The sequence below is a fragment of the Bacillus rossius genome, chromosome 3 (genome assembly GCF_032445375.1).
Source record: "Bacillus rossius redtenbacheri isolate Brsri chromosome 3, Brsri_v3, whole genome shotgun sequence".
Taxonomy (NCBI): domain Eukaryota; kingdom Metazoa; phylum Arthropoda; class Insecta; order Phasmatodea; family Bacillidae; genus Bacillus; species Bacillus rossius.
In genome coordinates, this window is record NC_086332.1 from 121,633,531 (window position 1) to 121,656,658 (window position 23,128).

The 23,128-nt window shown below is 40.4% G+C and overlaps 1 protein-coding gene across 2 annotated transcripts in view; it reads left to right on the forward strand.

Annotated features, from left to right (window-relative positions):
* Window positions 1-23,128, forward strand: part of LOC134531211 (dynein axonemal heavy chain 2) — an 864,487-nt gene that overhangs the window by 210,576 nt on the left and 630,783 nt on the right. For both annotated transcript variants that reach the window (XM_063366870.1, XM_063366871.1), the window contains 3 exons: window positions 4,107-4,221; window positions 8,345-8,478; window positions 8,737-8,850. In XM_063366870.1, the coding sequence (XP_063222940.1) occupies window positions 4,107-4,221; window positions 8,345-8,478; window positions 8,737-8,850 (363 nt within the window). The remainder of the gene's footprint in view (window positions 1-4,106; window positions 4,222-8,344; window positions 8,479-8,736; window positions 8,851-23,128) is intronic.

Genomic DNA, 23,128 nt, shown 5'->3' on the forward strand with positions numbered 1-23,128 from the left:
TGATTTATACTCCAGATTTTCAGAATTCAAAAAGATTTCTCTGATATCCCAGTTTGTCTCTTTTCCATGGGCAAACCTGAATCTTGAGGAGTGTACTTCCTCAATGGAGACGACGTTCAACATTGATAGAACTGCTACAGAACTCGAAATTATTACATTGAAAAATGACTTGCGTGTGAAAAGTGTTGCAGAACCAAAGACCTGTTGGCAAGTCATTCCTCAAGAGAAGTATCCAGTGCTCACTGATGTTGCACTTCGAGTGAGAGCCTTGTTTGCTTCAACGTACCTATGCGAGTCTTCATTTTCCAATATGAACTTCATCAAAAATAAGTACAGGAGTAGGATAACTGATGAACATTTGGAATCATGCATTCATCTCAGTGTAACCAGCTATTCACCAAACATCAAAGCTATTGTTAAGGAAATTTCCTGCCAAGTTTCCCACTAAGTGGAGATATTTTTCAATGTTATTTTAATTTTTAGTGTTTCGTCTATAACTAACAGACCTCATTTAACTCAGTTATTTCTATAATTATTTCTTTATGCACTGTAACCTTAAAAAGTAGGGTATTTTAAAACTACCAGGGAAAACCAAATAGAGAGACTATTTTGTAAATGTGTGAAAGTAAACTTGTTTTTGTATAATCAATAAAACAGAACAGTAGATCATTTCAACATGTGGCGACTTAATAGTAGATCACCTACATTTCCAGGTTGCCTACCCCTGCTGTAAAGTGTAGAAAAAATAGGGATTAAAATAAACAAAAATTAAATATTCCCTACTACATACACTTGGTCCAAAACAAATTTTTATATGACCACTTATTAGTTCAAGGAATGAAGTATAGTGTTTTTAGGTCAAAATAAATTCATAAATACATACTTTAGTAAGCATATTATTAATTATTTTTAAGTTATTCAATGTTGGATGCAAAGAATTATAAACATTCAAAATATTTTCATTTTCGCTGAAAGGTATATGAGAAAGTTTTTGATCAGTTATTTTGAAATATTGGAGAACATATAGAATGATATGTACATTAGTTCTCAAATGGTCCAGAAGTTTCCAAAATGTTTCAGAAGAAAAAGGTACTTTGAAATCTATCTGGGGCTGTAGGCTGTACTGAAAAGGAATTTTTTTACATGCATTGTACCCAAAAATATGATTTGGCATACAGTAATTTTTTACATCTTCATACCAAGTACACATTCTTTAAAATAATACCTACTAATTTGATTTAAAACTGCTTAGAAGCTGATTGTAGGTGTAAAACTAATGACATAATAATTTGGCTTATGTATTAACATAAAAGCTTCTATGTTTGGTTTGCTGAATTTGGAATGACATTTAAGTTTGTATCATTGGTGATTTATTATCAAAATAATTATAAACGTCTTAGAAAGTAAAAAAATTGAGGAAGGCATGCCAGGTTGTAACAAACCCAATTGTTAGAAATCACGAGGTCTACAACCAAGACACACTTGATTTTAAATTCTATACAGGCTCAACAGAACTGCCTATATAGAGTGGATTGTTGTCATTACAAGGTAATTAACTAAAAGATAAAAACGTTAGGGTTTCATTTTGCCTTAATTACTATTAGCTTTATTTTTATTTGTTTTGGGTAAGAGAGACATAGAAAACATTTAAAATTTATTAGATTTAACAAGACAAATTGTAACATTGCAGAACCCTGCCCTCCTAGCTAAATAATTTTTCTTTTAAACTATTTTCATGAATGTAAATATTTCTTAAAAAGTCTTTCTAATGATATTTTACCGTTTGTTATATATTTTAGGGTTGATATTTTTCACTTGCTATGTTTTTAAGGAGGTATTTTGTATTTTATTAGACAATTTTAATCATTACTATTTTTTATGTAATTATTCACAAATGAGCCGTTGTACTAGATTTTTGCCTGTTTAGGCCTACTTTTTCAGGTTATTTCTAAATGATTTTAATTTTGTAAAGTAATTTGTATTATAATTGCTGTTTGTAATGTGGAATGATTCTAGAACACGGGACTGTGTCTGGTGTGATGGATAGAAAGAGAGGCATGAGAGGCCTGTAAGTGTGAGTGAGAAAGAAACAGTAATTCCCCTCAGAGATAGATAAAGACGGGAATTCCCCCACTGCGTGGGAACTGAGTGATAACTGCTGTCTCACGGTGTGGGAGAGAGAACGAGAATGGGAGTCCCCGATTTTGATGTAAAATTGAAAAGAGACAGATCAAGGGAACCCCCGAGTTCTGTGTGTACAGGGTTTTTCATGTATTGTAATTTGTACTCTGATTGGCTTGTATCAGTAAGCGTGAATGAAGCGTGCGTGTGATTGGTCGGTGAGGTCATGTGACTTATCCTCCCTGCGTGGAGGAGACGGTGGCAGGACTTCAGTTAGTTGTGTGCCGATTGCTGCATCAGTAGGTCGCGTTCGGTGGCTTCTCGCCAAATTATGAAGTAATTTGCTAATAGATAATTTAATGTTGGAGGTCAGAGCCAGGCCGATTATTAAGTTAACCTAATTTTTTTTATATTTCGTTCGGACATAATTAAAAATTGCGGCCACCTTCGTCGGCGTTTTGGCTCGTGGCGAAATTAGTTTTCGCTGGGTGCGGTCATGTTTAAGGCCGCACTAATTTCGTGTACTTGCAGTAAAAGATTACTGAAGATTACGCTATTTTTTCGTTAATTCTCATCACGCAAACTGCGGGCATTTTTCGACGGGCAGATGTATGTGGAATGAGTGAGTAACCTCTTTTGGAAGTGTTTGGATTCGTCTGTGCATTCTATTTGAAAAAATAAAAACAACAAAATTACAATCGGCATTCAACATCTGTTTATTTTTTGTATATAACGAACCGTTATAAAATGGGAAAATGTTGGCCAACTTACATTCTTGGGTTCAAGTTAAAAAGCTACCATGAAGTTCAAATATTTTATCTTTTGAAACGTCTTACAGTTAATGTTGAGTTGTCACATGTTCAAGTGTTCGTAGGTCCGAAATTAGTTGTTCTAGCGTTGGAATTGACTTGTTGAGAAGGCAAACTGGAGCAGGCTTACATTCCTTTTTGACTTAGCAACCGTGCGCCCGCCGTGAAACTGGAGTCGTTTGGTGATGCAGAAACAACATACTTCACAGGCCGTTACTGAAGCGTGCGAGCTCCTGAGAGCAGGAACATCTCCGGAAAGATTGGGGCCGAAAGACAGGTCCGGAAGTTGTCATTTGGACCCTCAAACTGAGACCCACTGCAGAAAAATGGCGCTCCAATTGGCCAACAAGAGAGACTGGAGAGGGGAATCCAATAGGATTGCCTAGAGGCAAAAAGGGGGAGGGGGGTACTGAGAGGAGGAAGGCCTAGGTAAGTGGCACCTCCTGGAGGCACTCAGAGAAACTACAGAGTACTTTAAATTAGTTTCTATGGCATCCAAGAGTGGTTGCACAGGGCAGTGCGACGTGCGTTTGCATGTGGAATGGAAGGGGGGGAGCGAGTGCTGGGGACAAAATGGCGGGTAACATTACGGGGTGGTGAGACAATGTTAGGCGAGGGGGATGGGGAGAAAATGCCAGGCGATGCTGGGAACCTTGCTTGAGGAGGCTGGTTGCAAGGTGCCGTGCGTGTCTGGCGCGACGGAAACAGGAGCCAGATGTAACGAAAGACGCAGCACCTGCGCCGGTTACTTGATGTCGTAAGTGATGGCAGGCAGAGAAAATCCACCACGCTGCTAACTTGTCGCTACCGACAGTGTAGTGCAGTAGCTAGGAGTGGGTGGACCGACTGCATAATGCTTAAATAATAAGGGCCCCATTGTATTAAAAAAAATAAAATGTGAGACACCTAAACACTGATCAAAAGTATGAATAAATAAAAACCTGATTTGGTGCCGAGAAAATAACTAATTTGTGGCACAAGTAATTAGTTTAGTCCATGGTGTAATTGTGTTATTTGAAAGTGCTATGAATATGTTTAACTCTTATGAAATTACCTATTTCACGGTGTTGGATATTATGTTCATAGTATTGTGTAAGAATAATAAATACTTTTCAGTAAGGTTTGATGTCTATAAAGTTTTGAGTTTGGAATTTGTCTTATCTGTTTTGTCAACAGGAAAGATTTCGCCTTGCACTTCTTGAAGCAGTTAAAGCTCTGAATGCTAGAATTGAGGCTCAAGCAGAGGACTTCAAGACAAATGCTCCATTCACCTCTGCTTGGGAGAACAAAGGTAAACTTATTGACATCTTAGCTCCTGTCAGCTGTGAAGAAAGAGAGTGAGTTTGATGCAACAGAGTGAAAATAATAAAATATTTAAACAGGGGCAATAACAATAAAAATACATGACCATGAAATCCACATCATGTCAGCTGATGTAGTTATTAAAGAGACAGAAAATAGTGGTAAAGGTTCTATATTTTCTCAACATAAATGCCAGTTATGAATGAGTACTTGTTTTATAGTTTTTATTGGGGGATATGCACAAACAGTTTTTATGATCACATTGAATCCTGCCAGAATTTTTGGATACAACTGTGCATTTTTACTTGAAGAAATATATGTATTTAATGATAGAAAATATTAAATTGTAAATACTTTAATGTGAAAACACTTTGACATTACGCAGTATGGTCATTATTTAGCCATGGCAAGAATGTGTCAGCACAGCTCCAAAATAAAATCCTCAAAACAATTTATAAAGGCCATGTCACCATACAAAACACATATTGCAATATCCTGTTAAACTGTCAGTTTCTTCAAATAACAGGGATACAAGGATAATGTGGTTACTTGAGGTCATGATTGGAACATTACTGAATTTTTTATTTAAGTAATCTTACACATTCACATGTTGGTTGTTATTTAAATTTGTGTATGCACTCTCCTTCCTGGAACATGAACTGAAAATCTGGTGAGATTTTAATTCCAATGAGAACCAAAATAGATGATTAAAAGTTGCCTCTTTTAATTGAAATGCCAAATGATGACACAGCTCGAATCCACCAAAAACTGTACATGTCAGCATGTAAACTTAAAGCTTATCTACTTTATAAACAAGAATATTGTACTTTCTGTCAAATGCGTGATTTGGTATAGTATACCAAGATAGGCTGTTAACTTAAATGCTGTGTGATCCCTAAAATTAATTAAAGTGAGAACTCATTGTTAAAAATCAACAAGATTTTTTAAAATTACTTTTACACCTATTATTATAAATTCAAAGGTTATATTTTCTAACCTACAAAAAACCATTCTTTTTAAGATGTGATATTCACTTTCTGTCATTTAACTTAGGTCATATAGGGTGGCCACCCAACCATGAAAATCGGGAAACCTTGAATTAGCGGGGAATTTTTTTAGTGCCTGGAAAACTATGAGAAACTAGTTAATTTTTGAAAGCCATCAGGAATGATTTTTTTGTCTATCAAATTTGAAAAGAGCTCAGTTGAAAAATTTCTCATTGTGCCTAAGAACTGCATCACTTATGCCATTATTGAGCGCTGGTAAGAGCTTAGTTGAAAAACTACATGCCGTGCCGACGAACTAGGTCACTTATACCATTTTTAAGCGAACCTCAGCAGCAGATGAGAGAATGTGACAAGTTAAGATTACACTGTGGGTTGCCGGTGATTAGCCGTAGGGGGTGGAAGTCTTTACTCAATTTATTTTCTTTCCTTTCTCCTCTCGTTTTTTTTTTTACTTTTACATCTGAAGATTTTCTTTGCCGGTAATAATAAACAGATGACCCCGCCCGAAAACTATTACATATTACAGTAAAATCTCGTTTTATCCGAGCTTAGCTTTAGTTTGATTATTAGTTTGTTGTATTCTGAAGCCGTAACAAATAAATATAGTTTAAAAAACTAAAGAAACATGCTTTTAAAGATTATCAAACTAAAAAGTAAAAAATAATTTTAAAATTTAATTTATGACAATAGTATATCAGCAATACTAGTATAAATGAGAAAAAAGCTTGAAGCGCTTTGTGCCATATTTTTTGTATATTAAGCGCCCCATGCTTTTTTCTCATTTATACTAGTATTGCTTATATACTATTGTCATAAATTAAATTTTAAAATTATTTTTTACTTTTTAGTTTGATAATCTTTAAAAGCATGTTTCTTTAGTTTTTTAAACTATATTTATTTTTAACTTTTTAGTTTGATATTCTTTGAAAGCATGTTTTTTTTAGTTTTTTAAACTATATTTATGTATAATTATCATAGGGAAATGAGTTACTGACACTGCCTATTACCATCTGAGATAATTATTTGGAGTTGCAACGTCACAAAGAAATGGTAAAGTCTCTCCGAATCATTTACAGTTAGATGTATGGATATAATCTTAGATTTACCGAAAAAAAAAAAAAAATTATTTTTTTTCGGCGTGGCCGGTAGTAGAACCCACGATCGCTTAATCCGAAAGCTGACGTCACAGAAGTTGCGTGCCTTAGACCGCTCGGCTAACGAACGTAATGAAATTGGTGGGACATTTTACAGTGATGAGCCACTCACTCTTAGTCGAAAGAGTTACAGACGGACAGACAAACAAACATACAGGTGAAGCTAATATAAAGCATGTAAAAATGGCATCCCTCCGGCACAACTCTTCTCTTGGCCGGCCGTTTGACCCCGACTCTCCTTATCTCCCACCCTCTGAGCTGTCACATTTGTCACACTCAAACCCGACTGCTTCACGTCTCCAGTCTCTGTCATGTGCTGCTATGCTACTTTCCGCCCGCCCATTGGCAGGGCAGGTGCCCCCGAGTGTGACGTGACTGAGTGGCATTCGGCTGGAGGATTGTTAACCCAGGGAAGGGGGGGGGGGGTGCTAGCCAGAATTTGTATGTGTATGGTTTGCACGATCTTATCTTTAGCAGTGTTGAGTTAACTTTCCCTTACCGTGAACTAGTAACATATGTGAAGGCAATCATCACGAGTCTTGTCACGACAGTTTTTCATGACGCCAACGATACTGTTTTCTCGTGCCATTTATTTTTTAACGAACACTGCAGCTACGGCTCCGCAAAATGCGCTTGTATTGCTGCATCCATCTTTGATTTGTGGAAACTTTCTTTTCTTAGGTCTGTGAAAATCAATCCTCTGAGAATTAGTGTATTGAAGTGCTACTTATGTATTCCTCCAACATGGCTTAATTTATGAAAGGACAAAGAAACTGAGAAGAAAGAATAGCTTGCCGCCGAGGGTTAAAAAAATAAATAAATTTAAAAGAAGGGGGTGGAGGATTAAAAAGGGGAGTGGGTGACTGCCCCCTTCCCCGCAGACTGAGAAAGACGGCATGGCGACACAGTGCCGTATTGTTTATGTTCCGATAAGCTGAGACACAGTACACAAAGACTTCACTCGTGCTCAGAATTCTACTGACGACATATATGATGCGACCCCAATTCCTTAAACGTGAAACAGATTATCCGGTTTTTTTGCAGGATTTCAAATATCCAGGCGTCGCGTTGGTAGGTCCCAATTAACACGGCTAATAGGGAGTTTACTGTACTTTTATTTGTCATGTCAAAGACTGGAGGCTCTACTGCAGGATAAAACCAACTTATTATTTTGAACATGGAAGAAACTAGACTAGCGTATGGTGCCATAAGACAAGGGTATGATGCAGTGATAAATGCAGGAGTTTAAGCAGTTAAATCGCAAATCCCTTGCTGCAAGCAGCACGAATTGCCCAATTGCAAAAAAATGCAGCAAGAGAGAAGAAATTCCATGCTAGAGAGATGAGGAGTTAAAGAAAAATTAAGTTTTTTTTACTCTTTTAATTTCTTCTTGGAATATCTGATATAAGTATGCATAGTGACAAGAGTTCTTAAGAGATTAAAAATAAAAGATAAATGCTTATGGTTTTTTGAATTTAATAGATGTATGACCTCAACTAATAAATTTTCTTGTTAAATTTATTTAATTGACCAACTTTCTTTTCAGCAGGACTTGTTTTTAAATAATAGAAGGCAAAACCTGGAATATTTAAATTCAGAGCCTAAAAACCTGGAAATAACCAGGAATTTATAATTCCATGTAGAGTGGCCACGCTGTTACATCAATAAGTATAATTTGTTCATTTCCTTTACATTTTAAACTTTGAGTGATGAATGTTAACTCCATTGCAATACCTTACTATTCACCGGTGACAAGCATTAGTGACTTGTGAGGTGTGTCTGCATATTTGACAACATACAATTGAAATTGTTTGCATGTACTTAGGTGCCTACTCAGTAAACTTTAAAATGTACAATGTAAAGAAGTTAAATATAACTACACAGAACAAAGGCTGTAAGTGTGACTGAAGTGGAGTATGACTTGTTTAACTATGGCTGTCCTGTGAACCAGATGCCTTTGGCTACCTGGATAACGCCAAGCAACAAGTGACTGAAATGCAGATGGAAAGTGAACAACTCAAGACTGATCTTGCTTTTTTTGGCATATTATTACCAGAGTCACGGGCCCTTACCAAACTGCAGCGGGTGAGGCATTCGGTTATTCTTTTTCATATCTGTGAAAAAAATTATTATTAGAAGGCTAAGCACTATTAAAATTTAAAAAAGTAGTTTCACTAAGATTTTTTTCATGAACTGCGTGCAATATGTGTATTATTTGGTTAGTTTTAAAGTATCTTTATTATGAAATTTTGTAGTTGAAATGCAATGTATTTACCTCAGAAAACTAGTCCTGTATGTATTTACTAACTTTTATGATGATATAATTTGGTTATATTCCTGCAGGATTTGGAGGAACTGGAAGTGGTGTGGGACCTGAAGCGGCAGTGGGACACAGCATGGGAGATGTACAAGACAGGCTCCTTATGGACGGTGGAGACGGAGGAAATGGAGCAGACTGTGAGTTGGTTTCCCGTAGCTCTGTCACGCATAGAGGTATTCTCCAAATACAGTGGTACCAACTTAGGTCATGCTGGGTTTTGACCCTTGCCCCATGAGGGTGATGTGTCAGCACCCACGATCACTGAAGATCCACTGTAGCTGGTATCTCTGTGCTTGGCAAAGAAACGTGGTACTTTATTTTGATTACTCTTATGTTTCTAGATCTAATGTAGTGCTCATTAAGTTAAATTGTGTAAAATTGTGGCAATGGGGTGTGCCGCTAATTAGTAAATTCGACACGATATATTTTAAATTTTTATTATGATTTTAAATTTTTGTGTAGAAATTTTATTTGCCCTACTATAGTGTAATTTTAATTTGTTAGTCCGGTGTACTCCTCTGAGTTAAACTTTGTCTCAGTGCTCTGGAGCCCCTTTCCCATCGGCGTATTGGATATTCTGCTGGCCTAATCACTGACTGGCAGACCGCTTACCATTTCCCCCGCCTTCAGTCACGCCTCAAGCCTGTAATATCATTTCCCTTCGTGATCCTAACTGCATGGCAAGGCTGTAGCTTGCAGGCGACCAGTTCGCAGAGACGAGCTGAGATTCGCCCTTTTCATCACGTCGTAGTGTTATATTCGCCCCTCTGTAGCCACGACGGGGCGTAGTTTCCCATCAGCGTTGCATTTTACCCCACCTCCCCCTCTTCTCAGTTCCAAGTAAGACCAATGACCTGTCGTAACCTCCTGGACACCGGTGACCGTTTCCAAGGTCTCTTCGCAAAACGAGTGCGCCAAAACTGATCACAAGCGCTTCCTAGCGGCCAATTCGCGAACTTCTCCGCTTGCCTACCCTCTAGGGCGCCAGGGAGCAGCACCTGCTTTGCCTTGAGTTATATGGACGCCGTGGGCGAGTCGATTCTTTTTTATTTCAGACAGCCCCCAACAGGTAGCGCTAAGGTCGACGCAATGCTACCAGCTTCGAGACTTCAATCAGAGTTTTTTTTATGGCCCTCACTCGGGGAACTTCGGGACCTTTCGGTCCGGACTCCCAGTCCTCCCCTCCACTTTTGATTCAAGTTTTACTTTTAATTACGAGACGCGTTTCTCCGCGGGACACTTCGCGCCGCGACTGCAGACGGATCGTTTGATTATCGGCGAGTCGACGAGACTTTGCAAAACTTCCATCCGGCCGCAACCGACTATGTAGTCGCCTAATTGAGGGATGCTATCCCTAAAATCTTTTCAAGTAGTTTAGTCCGTCTGCAATGTAATAGTTATTTTTTTTTAGCTTTTAATTTTTTTTGAAATTTATTATTATGAAGAAATCATCCGCGTCCTGCCGCGCAATTCGCGAGCTCCAGACCCCGGGCTGACTCCACGATGGCAGCGTGCTGGGCAACTCCCCTGTTTTGGTGAGTGATAATTCGCGAACCCTCCTTTTTCCCTTTAAATTTTTTTTCCGGGCATTTTCTGCCCCATAGACTGCCTGTATACCAGTTCTAATCAGCTTTGATTTGGACTGTTGCAGACAGGGTTCGATGACCGGGAGAGATTGATGCTCTCATCTCGTGGCCTCCCCCCCTTCCCTGTTCCGTGGGAAGAAACATTAGAAGAAACTTTTCTACCACCCGACGTGATTGTTTGAAGACCCCGGGTGGTAATGTAATTTCAACATTTCCCCTTTACCTAGCGACGTACTATCTCAGCCGGATGACCAACCCACCAGCGACCAGTGTTTTTCTCAAGAAAATGTAAAACGAATAGAACTAATTATCAATTTAATCATGGGATCCATCCACTCATAATGCAAATGTTTATATTTCAAACTAAGAATGTAAATTAGTTTAAGTAAGCGCTGGCCAGCCCCAATTTCGTGTTCCTTTCGTTAATCTTGGAAAATTGTTAAATCTTTTGTATGTATGTTAAAATAATTGAAACATGATATTCATCAGGGCAAATAAAACAGGGAAACTATAGATCAAGTTAATCGTGTAGTTTTTATTTTATTGATTATAACGATCCCCCAACTTCCCCTTTGCTTGTTACAGGAAGTTCCTAAATTGTGTTTGTTCCCACCTCGTGTCGCCTCTGGTAAATCATTTCATTTAACGTATTATTTTTTCCAGCTTGTTTCCAAGGGTCTTTTAATTAATTCCAAATAATTCTATTTTGAGGCACGAGGGGTGTTACAACTTGGTAGCAGAGCGTGGTTTCCTTGATCTATAGGCATACCATAATAATATAAGCATATCTAAACTAAAAATTAAAAGTACAAAAAATTTTTTTAAATTAATTTTTGATAATAACAATTTTGTAATGATATTGTAAACTGATCGCTGGTACACCCCCTAGTTATAATGAGTTAAATTTTTAAAATTTATATTGAGTTTTAAATTCCCGTGCGGACTTAGGTAGCGCGTAGCGTGCAAGACGTCTTTCATCCAGCCAGCTGACCTTCCCCCCCCATCGCGCGTCCCCGGACGTGACAGGCACAAGGTCACAGACACCCCTCCCCCCCTTTTCTCCTCGCCCGACGGCCGAGGGCAGTGGCGTCTGTTGACAGCTGTAATCTTGCCACGCGTGCGTGATAGCACGTCGCCTACCTCCCCCCCCCCCCCCTTTCTTGTTCACGCAGGTCCCAGAGGTCGCTTACCTCTGAGAGCGACGCCGACAGGCGTACCAACTCATTCGTCTGCCGGCAAAAATAGTTAACTTTCTGTATTCTGGGCACATACTTCCGACCCGTCGGAGCAACTACGATATTATTAAGCTAAGCTAAGTTAAATTAAGAGTGTCTTGTGTAGAATTTAATGTACTGTTTCAACCATAGTTTGTTTCAACCATAGTTTGTTGGTTGGCCAATCAACGTAAATTTTTGTATATGTTTTGCTGTTCTCGTAAGACTGGACCAAGCTCCACCTACGAAAGGGACACAATGCTCACGCCGGAGTATCTCCTCCGTGACGAGCTGGAGTACAAACTCCGATTTCGAGGTTTGTCAAGCCTCGGTGACGTGGCCACGCTCCGGAAAAGATTCCGAGCTGCGTGTGCCGAGGAAATTCAACCACAAGTCACTAATCTCGCTGACTTGGACTTTTTGGAGGAATTTAACTGTGTTTGTAGTAAATTTCAGGAACTCCACAGTTATACTAATTCTGTACGAAACGAGACAAATAGAAACAACATCTTACGTGCGCTAACTCGCTTGAGTCATATTGGCACGAGATTTACCAACCTCACAATACTAGCCACCAAAAAATTAAATGGGATCTACCAAAAGGAGATCGAGAAATGTAGGCAACAGATTCCTGGTCTAAATTTCCAATTGCGGAGCAAACTAGCCACAATCGACCAAAGAACACTTGAACCCGTAGAGACAGTGGCAGGAGGAGTAACTGACAGTCAAGTACAGGAACCCCTAAAACAAATGCACACTGGAGGCAGCCCAGTCCCTACCCCACCTCTTTCACCCTCCCCACCACCCTCACCCCCCTTGACATCACGTCGCCGGGCACTGACTTCGACATTCACACCATCTCATTTTCCATCTGCGACTGTCATGGCGACGGGTACTCACCCGAGCACCAATGTCACCTTCGCCTATCCTACGCATTCGCTCTCAGCTCATCCTGTTTACATGCCCCAACCCATATACCTACCCTCCACCTCACCCGCCATTTTCAACCCCTATCATGAATTCCGGTCAGCCTTCACATCCCTCCATACCTCCCCGGAAGCCCTTCCCACCTCCTCGACCAGTGGAAGGTCAGTTTCGCCACTGACAGCCTTTCCTTCCACCCTGGCAGCTACGCTACCACAACCAACCCCTGTGCACCCTGGTGGCAGGATTGAATCACAACTTCCTTACCTCAGCCCTGCCACCACATACCTGCCATTGGGCCCGCAGGTATACCAACCTCAAAACCAAACTCAACCTCCGCCAGTCACACCTCACGCCTCTAATCTAGCACCGAACCCAGTACCTGTGGTTCCTACCTTCAATCAAACAACTGGAGGTAGTTTTTACGCCAAGATACCTAATCCCGTCGAAAGACTGCTGGCTAATTTTCAGGAAACCACAGGGTTGGAGCCCAAGAGTCTAATCGACTTCCTAAAGAACTTGTTCAAAATTAAACAAAAGGCAAACCTTCCAGACAGGGAACTCCTAGAAGTTATTTTCCCCTTCACACAACCACCCTTGAGCGAGCGAGTGACGCTCGTCATTGAGCAAAATTATTCTTTTGACCAATTTCATGAGGACATTCTAAATTATTTTATTCCAGCCCGTTTGATGACCAACATCAGGTTGGAATGGTACAACAGGCTACAACAAAGAAATGAAGCCTTGCCTAATTACATAGCAGACATCAAACTAGCCGCTCAAATTCTTCGGTTGCGAGTATCTGAGAGTGAGATAGTCTCAAACATCCTAGATGGAATTAACCCGCAGGAACGATCGCGAGCAGTTTTTCAGGCCCGACCACAAAATTTTGCCGAGCTTGATCGCTTGTGCATCTCCAACACGAATGTAGAATACGCAGACCACCAGCGAAACAGAGAAGCTAATGTCTACGCCCACAACAATACCAGAGTAACAGAAAATAAACAGCAGTATTATAACAAAAATTCGCAACACAAAAACAGCAATGAACGAGTCGCTAAGCCTCAAAATAGAGAGGAACGGATACCTGTCTGCAGGTACTGCAAAAGACCCGGGCACTACATTGAACAGTGTCGCGCAAAAAACTATCGCCCAAACTTTCAAAATTCGCGTGATTCAAAAAACGTGTAAATCGCTGGCCAGAAAGAATTCTTTCTGAGCCAGCTGCCCAAACAACAGTTAGAAATTTTTCCTTTCACACCGAACCTAATGCCAAACCCGACCAAAAATTTCAACAAAACACCGCTTCCCCACACAGAGGAAAAAACAAAAGAAGGAAACAGAAACAAAGGCGAGCTAAGAAAAATAAAGCTCGTCAAGACAAGCAAACGGAAAACTGTAACACGTTTAGGCCTATGTGCAGACAATGTAATTGTCCGCGAACCACGGACAAAAGAACATGTCATAATATTCTAGCTAATATACCCACAGTTTTGCCCTACGCCAACACCATAATTGGAAAACAAGAAGTTCCAGGCCTAATAGATACTGGATCCGTGCGATCATTCGTGTCAGGTCAGCTATTCAGGAAATTACAACAAGACCGTTTGATTCAAAAGGTAGAGCCAATAAAAATAAAATGTTTTACAGCTACTGAACAGCCTTTGAAGGTAAATCGTATTGTTTTTGTTAAAGTAAAAATCGATTTGTTTTCTTGGTCTTTCCCATTCTTAGTAGCAGATGATTTGGCCACAGATTTAATTTTTGGTTCCGATTTTATTGCAAAAACAAGCATGATAATTGATTTGAAAGCACGAAGAATTCACTTTAAATTTAACAACCAAGTTTTTGTTTCTTTTGTGTCACCGGACGCAAAATGTAAGAGCAAAGTAAATGCCATTCACACAGAGGCTAAAGGTGATAATAACATTTCACTAACCCATCTTAACTTTGAACAGAAACGAGAAATAGAGAAGTTATGCAGTAACTTTCCCGACGTTTTGAGTGAAAAATTAGGGCGTACCCATCTCACCCAATATGAAATTAAGCTTTTGGACAAAACCCCAGTTAGGTGTCACCCTTACCAATTATTAGGACCTAAAATGCAGATAATGCGGGATCACATACAAAATTTATTGGACAAAGATGTTATCGAACCTTCCACTTCCAGTTTCGCCTCCCCGGCATTTTTAGTACCCAAGGACCAAGGCCAAGGTCACCGCATGGTGGTCGATTTCCGCCGCGTAAATCGGCAAATTGAAGTAGAGATGACGCCATTACCAGACCTAAATTCGGCATGTCACTGGTTCAGTAAAGCCAAATTTTTCAGCGTCTTTGACCTAAATTCGGCCTATCATCAAATACCACTAACACCAGAGTCAAAACACGTCACAAGTTTCTGCGTCCCGTGGAATCTGTATCAATACAAGGTAGTACCCTTTGGCCTAGCCACAGGCGCCCAAGTGTTAACACGCCTTCTAGACCAAATTTTCGGCGATCTGAAATTCAAATTTGTGTTTAATTATCTTGATGACGTTGTTGTTTATTCAGAATCCTTTGAAGAGCATATGGATCATTTGCAAGAAGTCCTTAAGCGCCTACGTAAATCCGGACTCACTGTGAATACAAAGAAGGTGAAATTTGCAGTGCAGGAAATTTCTTTCCTCGGACACCTGATTTCAAGTCGAGGAGTAACCATTGACCCTAATCGCACACAAGCGATAAAGGATTTCCAACCCCCTAAAGATGCTAAGGGCATTTCCAGGTTTATTGGCATGGCAAATTTTTACGCCAAATTCATACCCAATTTTGCTGAGCATGCAGCACCACTGAATGCTCTACGTAAAAAAAATTCCGTTTTCAATTGGGGTCCAGAACAGGACAAAGCTTTTGATTTTCTAAAACATGCAATAGCTAGCCCTCCAGTACTTAGAATGGCTGATTTCAGTAAACCTTTTATTTTGCAAACCGATGCATCCAGTGTGGCCATTGGGGCCGTGCTGTCACAAGAATTCGATGGCTGCAGGCAACCAATAGCTTTCGCCTCCCGCACCCTAACACACCAGGAGAGGAAAGCCTCCTCGGTATACGAACTTGAGTGCCTTGCTGTAGTTTTCGGCATAGATAAGTTCCGGCCCTATTTGGAACACAAAGAATTTCTGCTGGAAACCGATAATCAGGCCCTTGCTTGGCTTTTGGCTCACCCCAAGCAATTAGGCAAATTAGGACGCTGGATTGTCAAGATAGCTTCTCTGAAATTTCAAATCCAACATATTCGTGGTTCACAGAACATCGTGGCAGATACTCTTTCTCAAATGTTCGAGAATCCTTCCAACTCCGAGATTCAAGAAAACAATCCTATTGCCTGCCACGCATTGTTAACGGATTTTCCTCTAGCATTTTCCGACATACAATCAAATCAAAATTCTGACCCACAATTGTCCGACATAATGAACCAAATAAAATCAGGCTCACCTCCAAAATTTTACAAACTTTCAAAAGGCATCCTTTACCGAAGGACACAACAGGCAAAAAATTTTAAAATAGCCTTACCTCAGAATCTCAGGGACATGGTTTTTCAATATTACCACTCGTCACCTTTGGGCGCACACTTAGGAATTTTCAAATTAATTGAAAACATTCGCAGGAATTTTATCTGGGACGGAATGCACAAGGATATAACGCAAAGGGTGAAATTGTGCAAATTATGTGCATTGAGTAAACCTGCGCAGCAGACCCAGTTCGGCTATTTAAGTTCTGACGTGGCCGAAAGGCCCATGCAAAAGCTTTTCATAGATTTTGTGGGAGCCTTCCCAAGGTCAAAAGACGGAAATTCGATGCTTCTAGTATGCGTAGATGCATTCTCAAAATTTGTGTGGCTAATCCCTGTTAGAAGAGCCACGGCCGAAATCACCATTCGAGCCCTCCAAAATTATATTTTCAAAATAGCCGGGGTACCTTCCATTATTGTTTCCGATAATGCCACAAACTTTAAATCGACTCAGTTCAAAAACATGTGTTTTTCACACGGCATTCAGCACGTGACCACGACTCCCTACTACCCCCAGCCTTCGCATGCGGAGCGTTTCAACCGAAACCTCCGGTCTGCCTTAATAGCATTCCATGCGAACTCGCAGGATAGGGTGGGATTCCAACCTCGTGTGGTTGCAAATGGCTTTCAATTCCGCCAGACATGAGAGTCACAAAACAACACCGTTTGAACTCATGTTTACGTACCAGCCCAACACCCCACTCTCTAATCAATGGACGTTAAAAGAGTTACTACCAGACGACCCCAGGAACATTAAGGAAGTCTGGAGTAGAGCTCGTAAAAACCTGAACTTGGCCCACGAGGCAAGCAGGCAAAAATATAACAAAAAACGCTATCCCAATCCCTACAGAGTAGGAGATTTAGTGTTGTGCAGAGCACACACACTCAGCAAGGCGATCGACAAGAGGTCAGCCAAGCTATCATATCGTTGGAATGGCCCCTGGCAGATCCAGCGATACCTCACGCCGGTCACGGTCGCGGTCGCGTTAGCCGACCCCAGCTCCGGCGAATATCGCGCGCGCGCTCACATTTCTCAGTTGAAGAAAGTACACCCCAACCTAAAATGAGGGCACTCTTCACTGTGTTTCTTTATACAAGGAACAGCTTTCCCACTACGGCATGCCATACTCAACCAACGTGTTGATATAACAAAAAACCTAGGTAATAATCATAAGTAAAATAAAAAATCCATGGTACTAGTTTATAAGAAATTTAGGTTAAGAAGTGTTTCGTTAAGTTGTCTAGTTTATAGGGGCGCCCCTAATTCAATAAGTTATCTGTAAGTTTTAGCCGTTATTTAGACACGTAAGAATTGTTAGCCATTGTAAGTAGTTTACTACGGTAGATCCTGGTACAGGGTAAGTTTCTGGAACCCAGGTTTTTGGTGGCTCAAGTGGGCCACCCTGACTCCGTCTTTCAGGGGGGAAGTATGTGCCGCTAATTAGTAAATTCGACACAATATATTTTAAATTTTTATTATGATTTTAAATTTTTGTGTAGAAATTTTATTTGCCCTACTATAGTGTAATTTTAATTTGTTAGTCCGGTGTACTCCTCTGAGTTAAACTTTGTCTCAGTGCTCTGGAGCCCCTTTCCCATCGGCGTATCGGATATTCTGCTGGCCTAATCACTGACTGGCAGACCGCTTACCATTTCCCCCGCCTTCAGTCACGCCTCAAGCCTGTAATATCATTTCCCTTCGTGATCCTAACTGCATGGCAAGGCTGTAGCTTGCAGGCGACCAGTTCGCAGAGACGAGCTGAGATTCGCCCTTTTCATCACGTCGTAGTGTTATATTCGCCCCTCTGTAGCCACGACGGGGCGTAGTTTCCCATCAGCGTTGAATTTTACCCCACCTCCCCCTCTTCTCAGTTCCAAGTAAGACCAATGACCGGTCGTAACCTCCTGGACACCGGTGACCGTTTCCAAGGTCTCTTCGCAAAACGAGTGCGCCAAAACTGATCACAAGCGCTTCCTAGCGGCCAATTCGCGAACTTCTCCGCTTGCCTACCCTCTAGGGCGCCAGGGAGCAGCACCTGCTTTGCCTTGAGTTATATGGACGCCGTGGGCGAGTCGATTCTTTTTTATTTCAGACAGCCCCCAACAGGTAGCGCTAAGGTCGACGCAATGCTACCAGCTTCGAGACTTCAATCAGAGTTTTTTTTATGGCCCTCACTCGGGGAACTTCGGGACCTTTCGGTCCGGACTCCCAGTCCTCCCCTCCACTTTTGATTCAAGTTTTACTTTTAATTACGAGACGCGTTTCTCCGCGGGACACTTCGCGCCGCGACTGCAGACGGATCGTTTGATTATCGGCGAGTCGACGAGACTTTGCAAAACTTCCATCCGGCTGCAACCGACTATGTAGTCGCTTAATTGAGGGATGCTATCCCTAAAATCTTTTCAAGTAGTTTAGTCCGTCTGCAATGTAATAGTTATTTTTTTTTTAGCTTTTAATTTTTTTTGAAATTTATTATTATGAAGAAATCATCCGCGTCCTGCCGCGCAATTCGCGAGCTCCAGACCCCGGGCTGACTCCACGATGGCAGCGTGCTGGGCAACTCCCCTGTTTTGGTGAGTGATAATTCGCGAACCCTCCTTTTTCCCTTTAAATTTTTTTTCCGGGCATTTTCTGCCCCATAGACTGCCTGTATACCAGTTCTAATCAGCTTTGATTTGGACTGTTGCAGACAGGGTTCGATGACCGGGAGAGATTGATGCTCTCATCTCGTGGCCTCCCCCCCTTCCCTGTTCCGTGGGAAGAAACATTAGAAGAAACTTTTCTACCACCCGACTTGATTGTTTGAAGACCCCGGGTGGTAATGTAATTTCAACATTTCCCCTTTACCTAGCGACGTACTATCTCAGCCGGATGACCAACCCACCAGCGACCAGTGTTTTTCTCAAGAAAATGTAAAACGAATAGAACTAATTATCAATTTAATCATGGGATCCATCCACTCATAATGCAAATGTTTATATTTCAAACTAAGAATGTAAATTAGTTTAAGTAAGCGCTGGCCAGCCCCAATTTCGTGTTCCTTTCGTTAATCTTGGAAAATTGTTAAATCTTTTGTATGTATGTTAAAATAATTGAAACATGATATTCATCAGGGCAAATAAAACAGGGAAACTATAGATCAAGTTAATCGTGTAGTTTTTATTTTATTGATTATAACGATCCCCCAACTTCCCCTTTGCTTGTTACAGGAAGTTCCTAAATTGTGTTTGTTCCCACCTCGTGTCGCCTCTGGTAAATCATTTCATTTAACGTATTATTTTTTCCAGCTTGTTTCCAAGGGTCTTTTAATTAATTCCAAATAATTCTATTTTGAGGCACGAGGGGTGTTACAGGGGTAGCTGACTGACTGTTAGCTTTCAAACAAGCAGCTGTCGGACAGTCATCTAACAGAAAAGCAGCTGTGCAAAACAGCAGCTGTGACCTCCATGTATTTGATGCGGCAGCTGTCCAAACAGTACATGATCGACAGGCAGCTGTCTCATACAGCTGCTGACAGGCAACTATCGAAACAAGCTATGACCTACATGCAGCTGTTCAACATGGCAGCTGATTGTCAAGCAGCTGTCTGGGATGGCAGATTGCTCATTCGACACCAGTTGGGGACTTTGGGATGCATACAACTGATTCATACAAATTTCTTAAGTTTTGATAGCCAATGTTTACTTTTAACAGGGTGGCCATCTGACCGGTAAAATCGATAAACCTTGAATTAGGCGGACATTTTTTTAGTACTAAATAACTGTGAGAAACCAGTGAATTTTTGAAAGCCATCGAGAATTATTTGTTTGTCTAACAAGTTGAAAAGAGCTTAGTTGAAAAACCGCTCGTGTGCCTACAAACTGCGTCCTTATGCCATTGTTTGAGCGCTGTACGCCATTTTGTTTCAGTTTTTTTATAGCTTAGTTAAAAAAACTACAAGCCATACTTACAAACTGTGTCACTTATATAATTTTTAACCAAAGTTTACTGGTGAACTTCTATGCAGCATAGGTGAGGAAGGTGACTACATACTGTGGGTTGTGGCCATCTGACCGGTAAAATCGATAAACCTTGAATTAGGCGGACATTTTTTGGTACTAAATAACTGTGAGAAACCAGTGAATTTTTGAAAGCCATCGAGAATTATTTGTTTGTCTAACAAGTTGAAAAGAGCTTAGTTGAAAAACCGCTCGTGTGCTTACAAACTGCGTCCTTATGCCATTGTTTGAGCGCTGTACGCCATTTTGTTTCTGTTTTTTTTATAGCTTAGTTAAAAAAACTACAAGCCATACTTACAAACTGTGTCACTTATATAAATTTTAACCAAAGTTTACTGGTGAACCTCTATGCAGCATAGGTGAGGAAGGTGACTACATACTGTGGGTTGCCAGTGATTAGCCGAAGAGGGAGGAAGTCACCGCTCAGTTTCTTTTCTTTCTTCTGCATGCAGCATGGCAGTGGAATGATCACCATGAGCAGGCCTTTAGGGAACTTAAGCAAGTGCTAACAAAAAACCCAGTGCTACAGTACTATGACAGAAATAAGCCGACAGTTTTATCAGTCGATGCGTCTAGTCATAGCCTAGGAGCAGTTATCCTTCAAAAGCAGTTGCCAGTAGTATATGCAAACAAAACACTTAACAAAAGTGAAGAAAATTATGCACAGATTGAAAAAGAGTGTCTTGCAATACTGTATGGTTGTGAGCGCTTGCACCAATATCTGTATGGAACCAAGTTTGTAGTACAGACAGATCACTTACCTCTCATTTCTATTTTTAAAAAACCCTTAAATGAGTGTCCGTTGCGATTGCAAAGAATGCGCTTGAGGTTACAACCATACGAGTTTACCCTGGAGTATGTACCGGGTAAAGATCTCATCTTCGCAGATGCTTTGTCGAGGCTAGGGGAAAAGAATTCACAGAATAGTGATGTTTGCCAAGAAATTGAAGCACACGTAGGGCTAGTAATAGCTAAGCTGCCAGTCACACAATGTAGACTAGAACAGTTTAAAGTAGAGACTAGTAAGTATCCAGAATTGCAGGCAGTAATACAGCTGGTTAAAAAGGGTTGGCCAAAAGACAAGAAAGAGTGTGCGGATGTCACAAAACCTTACTTCATGGTGCAGAGTGAGTTAAATGTAGTTGATGACTTGTTATTTAAGGGAGAGCAAATTTTAGTTCCTAAGGCCCTACGGAAGGAGATGCTGAATCGGGTGAATTATAATCATTTAGGTATATCTAAGTGTAAACATTGTGCCAGACAACATTTGTACTGGCCTAATATGGGTCCAGAAGTAGAGAATGTGGTGAATAATTGTGTAATTTGTTTGAGGAGTCCAAAGAAAAATGTCAAGCAACCAATGTACATGAGAGAGGTACCAGGTGGTCCGTGACTGGCTGTAGGCACGGATATTTTCGCTCTCTTCCAAAAGAATTATGTATTGGTGGTGGATTACTTTACTAAGTTTGTGGAAATAGAAGAACTCAAAGATATGTCTAGCAAGGGTACCATAGATAAATTAAAACAGTTTTTTCCCAGTATGGGATACCGAACGTTGTGTATAGTGATAATGGCCCACAGTATGCCAATGCGAAATTCAAACAGTTTGCAGAGGAATGGCAGTTTAACCATGTCACCTCCAGTCCACCATATGCACAGTCAAATGGGCTAGCAGAAAGACACATACAGACAGTTAAGCGGATGTTAAAGAAAGTCGGGGTAGAGAACAAGGATGTCAAGTTAGCAATGCTGGAATTAAACAACACTCCGCTAGAAGTAAACTGGAAAACGCCAGCAGAATTGATGTTTGGTCGTCAACCAAACACCATGCTGACAGTGGGTAGAGATAGTCTGGAGGTACATCAGGCAGACAAGGCAAAGCTCATTAGCAGACAAAACAAACAACAGGAGTATTACAATAGGGGATCAAGAAGGCTCAAGCCTTTCAAGCCAGGCGATAATGTATTCTATAGCAGACAAGGGGATCAGGAAAGGACCATGGGGCAGGTACTGGGGTACTCCTCCAAAAGACCACGATCTTATGTGATTATGACCCCTGAGGGCAAGCAGGTTGAAAGAAATAGAGTTCACATACATAAAGGAACTAACAATTTTGAGTTCAGAGTTAAGAACAGGATCGACGAGGGGGAAGGAGGTGAGACAAACAGGCTGGCGAGGGGAAGAAGGGAAAGTATAGACGAGGACTTTAAAGGATGGGATCATGAGAGTAGGGAGTTTAAGGAAACAATACGGTGGGATCAACATAACAAACAGATGTTACACCACGATGACAGTCAGTCAGCCACGGCTCAACCTGCCACCACTCTCACAACACAAAGTGGACGTCATGTACATAGACCTAAGTATTTGGAAGAGTACTGTTAAGAAAGGGAGATGTAATAGTAGAGAAATACATGGATCGCCAGGAGGAAGTTGTGTAGTTAAGGTTGGCAAGAAAGAGGAGTGATAAAGATGGTAGCCAACAAGGAAGTGTGTGTATTTTATGATAGTATCTTATATCCAGTGTAATCGTAATAAAGAAATAGTGAACAAAGAATATGAGGTCTCTTTTTAATTACTATAAATTTGAAGTACAATTGTAATCATAACATAGGATACCAATTTGGAGAATTGGACATTTTTATAAAGAGATGACTTTTTTTTTTTTTTTTGCTATTTGCAGTTAAGTTACCTAAACATTATGACGTTGAGGTTCAAAATGTATTTTGCTTTGTATATAAATATTAGAGATGTAAAGTTTGTAAATGTTTACAATTACTTTCGTTTCGGTATAATATATTCGTTTAAGTACATTTTGTAGTTAGTTACATATTTTCATTAGGGTACTAGTAATTGTCTGGGATAGTTTAATAGCGTGTTGAAGAAGTGATTACCTATATCTAACAGTTTACTCTTGTAAAACATAGATGTAAATAAAAGCTAATTTTTTTTTAAATAAGCTTTAATAAATTTTGCTTAGTTTCTCCAGGTCCATATGCCCTTAAGGGTGTTCAAGGGAGTCGGACATGTCATTAAAGGCAATGTTATGTTAGATATTAGTCATATATATGTAACAAGTATGTGTTAAGTGCATGTTTAGTAACATTTCGAAACCAAAACTACTTTTATTAAACTTTTTAAT